We start from the raw sequence: 14,661 nt of genomic DNA on the forward strand, positions 1-14,661 counted from the left end.
TATGAGCTTCATGTTAAAAAAAAAAAAGTTACATGTACAGTAACCAAGTGGTACTTATTTTTCATCCTTTAATTCACATCATCTTTAACTGTCCTGAGTTTGATCATGTGACAAAAAACCCTAACCATACTACTTTCTGTAGTTACTCTCATAAACAAGAAAATCAACATACCTAGCATATTGAGAATGCCTTTTTTTTTATTAGGCCCTACTTAATCTACTGTTTAATGATGTGTGTACTATGCATTGAGTTACCTATTAAATGTCACTGTACACTAACACAGAAAATTTTTTGAATAGCTTTTCTATATTTTTAATGCTTTGGTATTCAGTGAAGAAAACATGCAACACAATAAAATGCAGGCCAAAATATTTTATGAATATATTTAGCAATTAGAGTTGACAGTAGTTACTTAACCTCATAAGTTACCAAAATTTTCTGGACTGGCAAACTATTGAATTAGTTTTAATTCATTTCTGTTGCTAACAACACCTAAATGTATGTTTATTAACTAATACATTAACAGCTATCCTTCCTGTTAATTTATTATTAGATTTGAGCAAAAACATTTTTTTCTCAATTTGTGTTAAAGTCAAAAGAGAACATGTAAGTCTTCGCCAAAGATAAAGTAAAAGATTACTTCAATATTTTGCTGTATTAAAAAATATTCCAGGGGTTACGAATGAGTGCAGTATCTCAAATTTCTGGTATTTATTTATTTAATTTAACTAAAGTGGAAGAAAACAGAAGATCAAAAGCTTAACACATTCCTTTCTTTTTCTTTCCAATGTGTCCATGCTTGTGTAAAAGGGGCCAATGATATTTTGCCTACTTGCAACGTGAGGATAATTTTTTTTTGTCACTTAGGGTAGAGAAGATGGAGGGAGGGGGGGGGGGGGGGGAAAGAAGGATAAAAGCCTGAGCTGTCAAAGATAAACATTGTCCCTACGCTAGGAGGAGTACGAGGGTTAAAGTCAACAGGTCAGTCTCTGAGTATCATCTACCCAAACAATGTGGCATCAGGATTGCTGTATGTTCCTGGCCAAATGTTTCCAGCAGTTTTACACATATTGCCCTCTCTTCTCCATGTTTTGATTTAAAATAATCACCGGGTAGTCGCCATGCTGTGTTTCTACTCTAATTATTGAATTAACATACCAAGAAAAAATTAAAAATATTTAATTAAAATAACAAATAATAAATTTCACAAATTTTTTAAATTTCCCAACAATCTGGATTGAGGAGGACTCAAAAGTTCAAAACTATTAATTTTCACACTTGCATTGTGTGCTGTTTCACAGACATGTATTAAGCCTTAACTGGTTCTTGTCCCGTAAAACACATTTGGCCGATGGCGCAAGAGTTTGTTATGTTTCCGAACAACAGCTTTTCATCAACCTTTTATTGTATTTTGCTCTTACCAAAATCTTGGGCATTTAAAAGTTATAAATTATTAAAAATTACTTAGGATTCAAGTAAGTGTGAATGCGTGATGCAAGATACTATTCATCAACCCCCGTTCAAGTATTGGAAACATCACTACAACATTCACATAGTGATCTGATGTAGATTTACACAAAAATATTTACCTAATTTGATGCCAATAATTTATTTTTAACCAAAGGAGACCTTAAATTTAACTTTCTTGCTGTGGCAGTGTAAGGTTAACCGTTGCCTCCAAGACTTTCATGCAGATCCAGGTATGAGCACACTATAACTGTACACCAGACCCAAAAATTAAATTAATTAGCATTAAAAAATTAAAAAATACAATCCAATAGTCTGAAATAATTTTGAAGTAGAACAAGATATTTAAGTATTTTATTACATCTATTATTTTACACAATTATATATAAAATATAAATAGGACAAATAAAACAATTACAGGTGTAACAAAAACATTTATTTCAGGTATTATGTATTTACAAAAATCATTCAATACAAACACAAGAATATGTGTCTTCAAAGCCAATACGAAAACACTTTATTTTTAAAATCAATATTAGTTATTTTCCAAGACTATAACATTTAATTTCAAAATATCCTTATCTACTTCAAATTCATGAGGACATGGATTATGATACCTAGCAATAAATAACTTTTCCCTGATGAAAATACATTTATAGATTAACAAGTCATCATGGACTTCTGTTGTATGAAGGTACCATTACATGAGTAACGATGTTTCGGCAGAGCTGAGAGTAGAGTGCTTCCACACAGCAGATGTTGCACCGACGACAGAAGTAACTAGAAAGCCTCAAGATTTCCAGGAATTGGGTAATAAATAAATTATATCTCACACCTGTCATTATTCAAAATTAAGATTTAAATTTAAGAATAATGTTTGGTCTATCGTAACAGTAAGTAACCATTACATTTGTCTGGATTGATTTTGTAGAATAATCAATAACATAAATCAGGCTGCACGAATTGGGATTTCAAATCCAGTTCCTGAAGTATGCTAGTCCGATGACTTACCACTGCACTACGTCTGGCTCCGTGGTGTGTAGTAACACAGCCTGTAACACGCCCTCGCTAGCCTTGTAATCTCCTACTGCATCATGCCTTCAAACTTTACCTGACTTAACAATGGCTAGTTTTCCTGCACATTCCCCGATGCATCAATATTTCTCTGTATGAATAAAAAACGATATCCCTTCAGGATTTCTTGTAGAAAATTGGATGCAGCTTAGTGGCCAATTTACCTTAAAAAAAACCTGTAACAATAATGTTTACAATAGATGTATAAATTTATAAAATAAAACCTTAAGTAACAACCACATATCATGCAACAGTAAGTATAGGTACCCATATGGAATTCTCTGTGGTATAATATTTTATAATTATTTCACAATATTATTTTTTTCTCAGCTACAAAATATAAAATACAAGCTCTTCATATATATTTTTTAAATTTATTGTACATGTGTAAGTTATTGGGTGAGTACTCTCTGCATCCTTACATCATTCAAGATGGCTGACTTTAATCCAACATCAGTAAGTGTTAGCTATCAATTTATAAACTTATCTCAGAGGTTTGAATTTCCTATCTTCCTTTGTTATTTGTGCCAATTAATTATGAACATAAAATAATCCAAATATTTCTTTGAACAAAACAACTGAAACTAAAAATATCTTTCTTCGTCTGCTTGAAAACTTACTCAACATCACAACTGAGTGTCGCTGTTGTTATGAGTTCTACAATTCCCGGAAGGTGTAGCCCAAAACAAGAAGAAAGACTGAAGCAGCATGCAGTCTCTATGAAGATTACAAAGAAATTTGCTCAAGTAAAATCAATTCAGAAGCAAACTCATTCTTAAAATTACTCTCCGACTATACAAACTCATCTACAAATCCAACTTTGCCAGTAACACTATACCTTATGCAGGGATTATATACATGATGCAAAGAAATACAAGAAGAGAATATATATTTTTTTCAAACCAATAATTTGATGGATAACAATACAAAATTCAAGCAACAGTTTCGAAAAAGATCTAGCTACTTAAAGCACTGTATCTGCAGGAATGTTAGGTCTATTTATGTTGAAATCATTTAAAACACCCAGGCAACTTTTTGAAATGCATAGGTAAATTCTATTAAATATAATTTATGTGGTACAACATTTATTTACCAATCAATTGGTATTATTAATATTTATGTACCTATATTAACAACTACTATTTAAAACATACTGTCTGTCAATAAGTCTTGGCACTGTTTTGAAGACAAACTTTTCTATCACAATATTTGTAGACCATCACTCTCAAATAAAACTAATCTGAGCCTCAAGGTCATAATCTTTTCTTTATAGACTACAGTAAAATTGCACAAATACTGATAGCAACTTCAACTAATAATTGTGATTCTTGAAAAATGTTTATAATCACAATTACTTACTAGAGATAGTCAATAATCTGATTAATTATATGTCATCAAAACTCAACATTTTATTTCTCATGCACTAAAATTTATTTTAAGAAACCTTCCATTTAAAATGTTCTAGCTTACCTCCACACAAACTATCCACTCTTTCCTTCCTTTCTCCATACAATTTGTAAGGAAGCTAATTTTATCCCATCATGTTTTTTCCCAAAGTAACGATTATGGATGAGAGGTGTATTCAAAATATGTTTTTCATAAAAACATGAAGTATATTGCGGTTCCTATTTATGAAAATATTTACTTTGCAGTTACTTAGATAATGAACTGGTATCTGCTTACTAATCCATAGTGTGAGGGCGTAAAACAAAGAAGGAAAACGGAGTTGCTCGGCTTCTGGGTTGTGGCCGCATCGAAGGCGAAGATATCACTGACGTTTCAGTCGACACTGCAGTCGACATCATCAGGCAAGTTCTCCTGCCTTTTAATACTCTCGCCTGAGAGGGGAGTGTTTCCCGATTGGCTACAGCTGTGGGCCAATCAGAGTCTTCCTTTCTTCTGGTTGGCCTGTTGGTTTGGCCAATCGGAGCTGGGCTTCTGTGACTGGCTGGAAGTGCTGGCCAATCAGTGGCCATTTCTCTTCTGGTTGGCTGTGCTGTTTGGCCATCCAGAGGTGATCTGTCTGTTGTTGGATGAAGAGCTAGGTTTTGAGGATTTCTGAAGAGTGAGCCCCATATTCTGCTTAATTTGCATCCATCCTCTCTATTTATGTTCAATGGGTGTTTTATTATTTCTACTGATTCTCAAATGAATCTTTTCTTGTATGTCTATGGTGTGGAACTAGTCGAATTCAATTTTGTACCTGGTTTCCGAAGTGTGTTCTGCTATAGCTGATAGTAGGTTTTCATGTTTATAGTTGCTGATATGTTCTTTAACTCTTGTGATTATTTGCCTGCTATTTTGTCCTATGTTATTTTACCACATGAAGGGAGAAAAAAGAAGGAAAACCTTTGAGGTGATATTCACTCACTATTTTTGTTACAGTTCTTATATGGCTGAGACATCTTGAATGTCAATTATAATGATTCGTATAATTCCTTGGATCAAGGAACAGGCAATTAAGGGGGGCTAAGTATGGCTCTGCAATATTGTTTTCGTAGCATTGTAATTGTACTGGTAACTGTTTGTGATAAATTGGTGTAACAAAACAAAACTAAACCATAGCTTTATACAGACATAACTTTTAGTTTTTATATCTATGTGTGCAAAAAAAATTACTCTAGCTACTGACATATTAAAAAAAAATTATCTACATTACCTTTTGCATGTTTTTAAGATTCAACAAAAACCACAATTTCTATTACAAGAACGAATTTGATTGTATTATAACTTGTATATTTCAATATCATTCCACTAAGGTGGTAAAATAGAGTGTTTTTCAATAGAATATAAATACCAGCAAGATTAAGCAATCTCTCCAATGGCAGCTCTTTGAGTAGCAACTTGTGAAGCAACACGGAGATGCAGAGGATACAAATATCCAGTTTCCTTGCTTCTGATCCTACAGGTAATGCTCAAAATTCTTATCAACTCCAGCAGAAAAATAATATTGTGAACATTTAACAAGTTAATTAGCAATAAAAACTGAATTATGTACCAAAACAGGCAACACCAAGTTTTTCTTGCAGCATTTGATAGTTACTAAGTTGTAACAGTGAACATATTTTTACCCCATTTATAAACAAACTAATTTCATTTTATTGAGCAAAGTTATATTTTATTGGCGGTTTGTTAGCAACGACAACACAAAATAAAATTGAGAGTTAGCAGAAATATAACTATTGAGTGGGAAGTTTCAAAACTTGTCCATGGTGTTTACTCCTATAAATATTTTTTATAAGAAATGTTGATGAAATGGTTTCTGAGAATCCCTTGAGTTAATTCTGTTTTATATTTTACTAGCGACCCGCCCCGGCTTCGCACGGGTGCAATGCAATACACCTGTAATACCTCAACTATATATTTTATTTACTATTCGTTCGACTAAAAACAAAAGATAATCAACAAATATCAACAACAAAAGATACCTATTCTATTCAGTTCTTTTTTGAAGTTATTAAATACCTTACGATTTTCGATAATTAAATAAAAAATATTTTACTTACTATTTGTTTGACTAAAAACAAAAGATAATCAACAATTATACACGAGGAGAGGGGAGGAACAGCGGGCCGCAAAGCAGTCGCTGCGTAACGTTGCATACAGCCGTAAGGAAGCATTAAAAAATATTTTTCAATATTAAATATTGATGCAATACTGTCCGTTCCTCTATAAGAGCTCATGTTGTACACCTGAAATAGCATTTCATGCTTCCCCCCCCCCCCCCCCCCCAAAAAAAAAAAAAAACCTGAGTGTTCAAAATTATAGAAAATAAAAATTCACACAGACAATAGCATAAGTAAAATCTCTTTGTAGTTGCAGATTACAGAAAACTTGACTGGGGCAGCAAATTTTTAAAGGAGAAAATGTTCCCAGTACTTTTATTTACACAGCGTCAAATAAGCTAACCCCCACCCCTTTTCAACTAACAAACACACCGAAAAATTTGTTATAAAAATGTGAGTATGCCTAGAACCTGAAAATTGCTCATGTTGAGAACTACATAGTTTCATGTTTCTAGAGTTGATGAACATTTAGGTCAAGGAAAATTAAACATTACATGCAAGATTAAAACCTTGTATCTTTATGGGTAACATAATCAGAAATGCCGGTAAAATATAATTAGATACTTAAAAAACAAAAATTCAGTAATAGATAAAACAAATGATGAAAATATGTTTGCCAAGTTTGTACACACTCATTTACCTAGATCCAAATTACTTAATGCTTAAGCCATATAAAAATAAAACTAAATCATGAAACCTGTACATGTCAACTCCTGCATCACGGCCTAGAAGCAGTAACTTTGGAGAGTAGCTGCTTTTCCATGAAGGTGGAACTATGTCTGAAAATTGTATTTCTGTTGTCAATCGTACATCAAATTTTAATTATCACTGCAATTTTAACATTTTCTTCGTTTTTAATGTTTTTACCTCACAATTTCCCTGAACTACATCGCTTTCCCCACTATTAAGTATTTCAGAATCCAGTAGTAAATTCAAAATGCTGTATGTGAGGGAAATCAAGAAACATTAGAAGCATTAAAATCCCATTTTTTTAAAAATTTAATTAGATGTAAAGGGCGCGACTATCCTGAATTACCTTACTATCAAATTAAGTGTGTGCCTGCAAATGTACAATTGAAAAGGTGTAAAAATATCTGTATTTTGTAATAACATACACTTATCTGTTAACAAAGTTTTAGCAGGCAACATTTTTTCGAGTTAGCAGAAGTTATCTCAACAGAACTGCAGAAAGCAATACCTATATCCAAAATAAGAGAGTTAAAATTATATTTCAATTTGTGGGACAGGAGTTGTTCAATTCATAACCTGATTTCGGCTTTAATTATAAATACTTTACATTATAGTAAAATGTAAAATTATTTCTATGAAAACTTCATGTGGTAGATTATAGGTATACAGGTTGTCTGGATTATTTACTGGCAATTTATTTTGCAGTAAACTAATTATTAGTAATCAGCCAACAGTTGTCATACAATTTACACGTAAACATTAAAATACTTCAAAAGATGTAAATAATGATAACTATGTGCCCGGTTTTAATGCACAGTATACGTGAGTGATTTTAAACCCATTAGGTTTTTCCACTCCACGGAAAATAAATAAATCTGGCCTTTTCAATTTTTTCCTTTGCCGTGAATAGTAAAACGCTTCACAAACACGTCTTTCTTCCCGCATGTCGCTGACCAACACGTTGTTTAAACACAAATAAGTAAACTATTTTTTTAAAGCCTCTTGCTATCCAAAACAAAGATAAACCAGATGAACTCAAATTCAATAAGGATACATTCCAGAACTCTTTCAACTCAGCTTATTCCATCATCAGAGACAGTATTTTTGCATTCTGTGTACCACAGTTGACAGTGGCACATCTGCTGGCTGAACTTCTTGGCTGCATTCCATTTCGAACTGTCCATTTACAAAGGGTAAGACATTTATTACATTTCTTTACCTGAATGATGGTTCCCTATCACACCACATATGCTCATACACTACACTGTCCAAGGAGGAGGTTGTTGATTCCTTGGAACAAACTGCAGCCAACCCCAATGAGGTAACTTACCTTACCACCGAAGACCAATGAGGAAATTGTACTAGGTGTACCACACATTTAATTTTACTACCATATGCCAATCCACAGTGCACGGAAATATAAAAACTGGCAAGCAATTAGACTATGGAAATTTTGTGACCAACACAATCAAAAAAAAAGTTACCTGGACAAGTAAACATTAAGATTATTTGTAAACCTAGTACTGCAATACAAAATGTACCAGACATTTTAAGTTTGAAGGCGCAGAATGTTTACTGAAGCTATAAATAAGTATCATCGAGTATAATAGTCATTAAATATTAATTTTGTTGAAAAAATATTCAAGAAACGAGACATACCACGGTCCAGATTTATGTATATAAAAATATATATAAATAACCACCAAAGTAATAATTTAATACTGGTCGTGTACAGATATCCTTGTACTTGAAAATATTTTTAGCATATTTAAAACATCAACAAACATGGCTACCAATGCACCCAAAGGAATATTCAGTTTCTATTGGTCGCACGGAGTAACGCAAACGGAAGTGATGGGCATTGTATCCACATGCCAGCCATTGTAGACACTCTTTTCTGTGATTTACAAATCCGTTTACGTGCTCCATATCCACTTCAGCGTCATTGTGGAACTTCGATGTCATTGCAGAACGGGCCCAAGAGATGGTTCAGAGAAACATTCTCCCCGCCTTGTCAGACTTATTGATGGTCGTAACACTGCACGGTGGCAACAGTGTCGGTGCCTGGCCAACATCTTAACTAAACTCACTCGCCACTGTTGCCAAGGTACAGTCAGTTCACATTTACATCAACATTTTGGAACATCTGCTTAAGAATCAATTTAAAATGACTTGAGAATCATTCTAGTACCCATTGAATTGGCCTAAGATATCCATGTGCAACTAAGTAAGGCTTTTAAATTAAATGTTATGCAAATTCTAACTTTTATTAGTACAAAACAAATCACCAATTTCAACTGCTGTACTACAGTTTAAATGAAGCATGTGGGGACTTGCTTCACAAAGGTTCATGTGCAGGTAAGACATCCCCATTCTTTACCTTTGTCTGACCCCACAGGAGAGTGTAGCATGCTACTGTGACTTCTCAAACAATTACCTATGTTCTTGGCACCAGAAAATATAGTAAATACTGCTGCAGTTCTCCAATTAGCAGGTTTTATAAGTAGATATCACTATCTCAACGTAATAACTGAGAGATGTGATAAAAAAATAAACTTTAATTTTCAATAAAAACAGCAATTTATGGAATAATTTAGTGATTTATTTTATGTGCAGTAAGGGGATTTTTAAATTAAAATATGACTAAGATTTTGACCGGTTGATACTTTTAATTATACCACATCAGCTCATGAATATCGAACAAGTGAATGTGTAATCATTCACCAATCATACTAAACCACAAATTACAACATTTATTATGACTACATTAAGTTTACACTGTCTGAGAAACATCAACTTTGTGCCAAGAGGAAGATTCTTCTTAATGATGCATCATATGACAATGAAACCAATGCAAACTTCATTGATTTATGTGAAAACTCTTAAATCACAATAATCTTATAAGTAATAATGCTCAGTGTAAGCTGCCCATAAGTTTCTTTATTCAGAAACATAAAAAATTATGTTTTGAAACTTTTAGTGTATCATTTATGAAATTTTAAGTCTGAACATATTGAAGCCCTTCAAAGGAAAAAAAAAATGTTAAGTTGTAAGAACAGGAATAAAATGCAAAATATGCTTAATATGAAAGAGTTTCATTGGAGGAATCCTAAATATTTTTCAGGGAAAGAATTTTCTCCATGCCTGCACAACAGTAAATAACATGCTTGATTGCAGACTTAGAATAAATTGTTAAGAAGAGAAACTAATTTAAGTAGTTGTCAACTTCACTGCAAATATAACACACACTGTATTTTTTACTAATTCACTTAGCATGAAGTGATTATTTCAATTTTTTTTATATTAAATATTTTTAGTTTAGTGCAGATGCACTATATACCCAGTGTTCTAAAAAATCTGCGTAACAAGACATGTTAGGAACTGCGTTGATAAACAATAGTTGGTGATATTTCCCAAAATACGTCAACACACACTGGACACCTAAACTGCATCAAGACACACTAAGAGTATTTATAAGTCCAGCAACATTAATAACAAGAAGTCTATACATACATCAGCTAAAATCAGTAATTTCTAAAAACAGTACAAGCCAGCAAATTATGTTTTCTTTTTCTCATGAGATACTGCATTCAGGAAACAAGCTATCTTATGAACTCAACTTATCTGGGCTAAACTGTAAAAACCAAACCATCTTTCACAAACTGTTACACATCCATAAAGTTCAAATAAATTAAACTGTCGCTTGATTATTAAAGAATTTAGTACAAATCTATTTTGTAACCCAAATTTTAGCAGTAAATTTCAAATGGTTTACGTACATAAAATTTATTATAATTAATACCACTGAAAATCTAAACAATGCTAATTGCAACCTACCTGCTATTTTTAAAACCATATTTAACAAGAATTATATCATCCATAATCAATATGAACATTTCCAGCACAACCAAGACAATATTTATAATGTTTACAAATATGAGTGAATGTAGGTATTAAAAGATAACTGCGGTAACTGTAAAATTCAAGTCTTAATATACAAAAATATTCTTTCTTTTTTCAATAAAAAAAAAACAGTTCTCCTGGCAGTCAGCATGACTCAAATGCAATTTGGTATGAAAAATTACCATAAATAAAAGTGAAAATTTTATATTCAAATAAGAACCTTATAAAAACCATTCCTGCATCATTTATAATCAGAAACATTATGAAGTTCTGATTACTTATTTAAAAAAAATCCTTTTTCAATTTTTTTTTCAATCTAATCATGTACGTTAAGGACAGATGAGTCGTTCCAAATTACTGTAAACACCACCAAAATAGAAGTTGAAGGCAGATATGAAAACCCAAAAGAGTCCCTATTTGGTCATTTGATGCAAGATGAAAATATTCAAAATCAATTTTTCACAAAAGCATATGTGAGTGAAACATGCTACCTATCTTACCAGTATTCTGTTGGCCAGCCTAAAGCTAGAAAAAAAGACAAGAGAAGGTAATAAAGAATTTGAAATTAACCCAATTACTAAAAAGCATTTTAACGAAAACTATCATCCACAGTACTTTCAAAACAAACTACAACCTTTTACCTGCACTGAGTTCGTTTCAGCCCACAGAAACATTAGTTGTAAAAATATATATCCTTATTTTTGCTGTCAAAATAGTGTAAAAGTAGCAAAAATTGTGATCTTTTAAAACTGTCTGGCTTTGAAGCTGCACAATATTTTTACAATAAACATTTAAAATAATTTAAACCTTGATAATATCTCACAGTTCCAGTTAAAGTTTAAAAAATGTGTATTTTTCTTTTTTATGGTTGGTGTAAAGAATGTTCATTAAGAGCAATAAACACTCACCAAAATTCTCACAGAATACCTGCTTTCACACCAACAGATGCAGTATCAATTAATGATACTCTATTAGTGTTCCAAGTTTTTCACAGCCTAAAATTATTTTCACCATCAGATCTTCCAGCATAAAAGAGTTACCGATTTATTTTAACTTTGCCTCTTTTAGGAAACAGTAACAACTGTCCCACCTCCGACTTAAAATAGCGGCATCTTCTTACAATAAACTTTCACGTGTCCACTCTTGAGTTTATAAGCATTACATTCCCTAGCGTAAAAGCCCCGATGAGGTCCCACCTCATCTTCGGAAGGTGTACGGCCCAACTGCGTTTCGGACCGCTCGGCATTTTCCGTACATGGTACGAGTGTTTCCCCGAGTCACGAGGAGAGAAGAGAGACAGAACTAAGACTTACTCCTGACCCGGCCCGGCCCCAAGCAAATGTACCCGGCACTCACGTCGCAGCCACTGACGAGCAGGTTCATCAGCACGCTGTTGCTCTGGCGCTGCGCGGGGCTGGGGGGCCAGGTCGCGCCCCCCCGGGGCTTGGTGCGCCCGCGCTTGGCGGGACCCCCGTCCTGGCGAGCGGCGGGGCGCTTGGCCGAGCGGTCGGGCGGGCCCGTGCCCGGGGGGATCTTGGCGAGGTCTGGCGGGGGGGCCGCTCCCTTCCCGACCGCCGGCCGCTCCGGGAGCCGTTCCCGCGCTGCCCCGGCCGTGCTCGCTCCTGCACAGTGCCCCACACACGCTGCAGAGAGTTGCGAGTGTCTGTATCTGGTGATCAGGGACAATTGTGATGAAACTGAAATAACACTGAATAGCATGTCAACATACACCACAACACTGAAATGCAAGTCATATCATGGAATTAAGAAGCATTTACCCCAACATTTAATTAAATCATAAAAAAAGTAATCTTTTATTAATGTTTGAAATTCAAGGCATGTCATTTCCAGACAAAAATTTATAATAAAGTAGACGGATCAGAAAACTTTATTTAATTTGATTTACTGGGCATCTCTTATTGAATAATTTTTCAAAACAGACAAATGCACACAAATTTATTTTTATTGTTCTGAAGTATCTGTTTCAGACCATTGATATTAATTTATCTTAAAAATACAGCTAATAGGTAAATTTGACCACTATTTTGGTGGAGTAAGTATTACCAAACAGCTTTTATAAAAATAAAAGCAGTAACACTGAAATCTTCTGTTTAAAATAAATTTTTACTTAAAATAAATTCATAAAATCTTGTCTCTACTGATGATTTTTCAGTTACAGTGGCATGAAAACAGAAAACACCCATCACAAACAGTTACCAGAGAGACAGAGTTAATGAAAAACTGGTGCATGGTTCTAAAAGAAACACACACACGGATGCACATGCATGTCCGCTCACACACTGACGCATGTGTACACGGAAATGACTATGCACAACCACAAACATACAGCCCACGCATGCAAGCAACCTTTCATACAGTCCCAAACACCCACACAGGAGCAGGTGATTGGTTACGATCTCGGACAGGGCAGTTTGAATATTTTTCGAAGAAAGGAAGAGACTGTAAAAATATTATAATATGGACATTATTACCAGTCGGTCCAGTTCAAAATGGATCTGACATCACTTGTGGGGATAAAGTTTAAGTGGTGGTTGAGTCTGATTAAAACATGCATATGAAGTTTCATACCTGGAAACATGTCACGTCACATCATGTCATTTTCTGTCAAAACTAAATAATATTTTATACTTCTCTAACATAAAATATTGAAACATTCTGTCATTTCAGATGAACACATCTTCATCATGGCAAGGAATTTAATTTATTGGCGTTAGCTTAACTAGACTGCGATAAAAAAAAACACTACTCTGCCTACCAAAATGGAATAGTGCTGTTATTTGATAGAACCAGACAGTCACTTGTCAGTGTTACAGTTGGTTGGAGAATGCATAGTGGGCAACATAACTTCTGCACAACTGGACAAACTTAGGACAATACCGGGAGAAAGTTTATGCTACTATGCAAATCAAAGATTCATAGACTCTAAGGGATAAAGAGGGTGCAAGGCGTGTGGAGGAGAAATGAGGGAGAAAGAGAGAGAAAGTGAGGGACGAAGACAATAAGAGAATACTTGCTAATGGGTTTCCTAAAACACAACTGAGACCCAAATACTTCTAGGGTGTCAGAGCTCACATTAACAATTTACCTTCACTCGTTTTACTTCACTCACAAAAAATAAAAAATAAAACAGATCTTTTTTAAACTTTCCACTTTGCATTAGCATTCACTTCACTTACAGAAAATCCAAATCCTCCGCAATTTTTTCAGAAGTAAGTAATACGGGTTAGCCCACACAAAACTTTAATCATGGAATATATCCAGTTTTTCTCTCAAAATTAATATAAATAATGTTAAAACATTTGCACTGACAATGTCGATTTTTATATGACTGACAAAAAGGTTCAAAGGTATATAAGATTTAGAATAAATCTTTCTTTGAATAAAATGTAACTGAACTTATTTATAACTACCATTGAGTTGAAAAATACAGTGTTTTATCGCATAATCACCGCACATGTTATACTAAAATCAAGCTTGAAAAGTAGGGGTGCAATTATTATGTTAAATTTTTTTTTTTGTTAGGTAAAGTTATTCACAAAAACAAAACCCATTCATGGAAAGTATGTTTATTTAAAATGTAGTATATACAAAGGCACGCCAAACAGTTAAAATTAACTTTAAATAGAAAAACAAAACCTGTGACCTGAATGTGAGCCTGAACTAACGCATAACTATCGTTGCAGAACACACTTACCAAGAAAGAGTGTGGACCATCAAATGTAGTTAACTCGGCACTCGACAGAGAGCATGTGTTGCATGCAATTGGCGAGGTAGAACCCCTCATATCCGACCTTCCCACAACCGACTCCTCCGGATATCCGACCTAGTCACCGTGGTTGGCGAGCCTGTTTAGACTTGAAAAAGTGACGCATCTACATGTCAGTTCAGCCGTGATTGTTGGTGTAGAATGTGCTCGTATCTATGTTTTTTAACATAAAT

General features: G+C 34.0%; 1 protein-coding gene across 2 annotated transcripts in view; it reads right to left on the reverse strand.

The window, feature by feature from the left end:
• The window catches only part of LOC134535793 (hypoxia-inducible factor 1-alpha), a 554,432-nt gene that overhangs the window by 17,304 nt on the left and 522,467 nt on the right, over positions 1 to 14,661 (reverse strand). Inside the window, exon 12 of one of the 2 annotated variants that reach the window (XM_063375069.1) lies at positions 12,058 to 12,344. In XM_063375069.1, coding sequence (XP_063231139.1) covers positions 12,058 to 12,344 — 287 coding nt within the window. The remainder of the gene's footprint in view (positions 1 to 12,057; positions 12,345 to 14,661) is intronic. The other variant, XM_063375070.1, reaches the window with a different exon arrangement.

The sequence above is a fragment of the Bacillus rossius genome, chromosome 10 (genome assembly GCF_032445375.1).
Source record: "Bacillus rossius redtenbacheri isolate Brsri chromosome 10, Brsri_v3, whole genome shotgun sequence".
NCBI classification, from domain to species: domain Eukaryota; kingdom Metazoa; phylum Arthropoda; class Insecta; order Phasmatodea; family Bacillidae; genus Bacillus; species Bacillus rossius.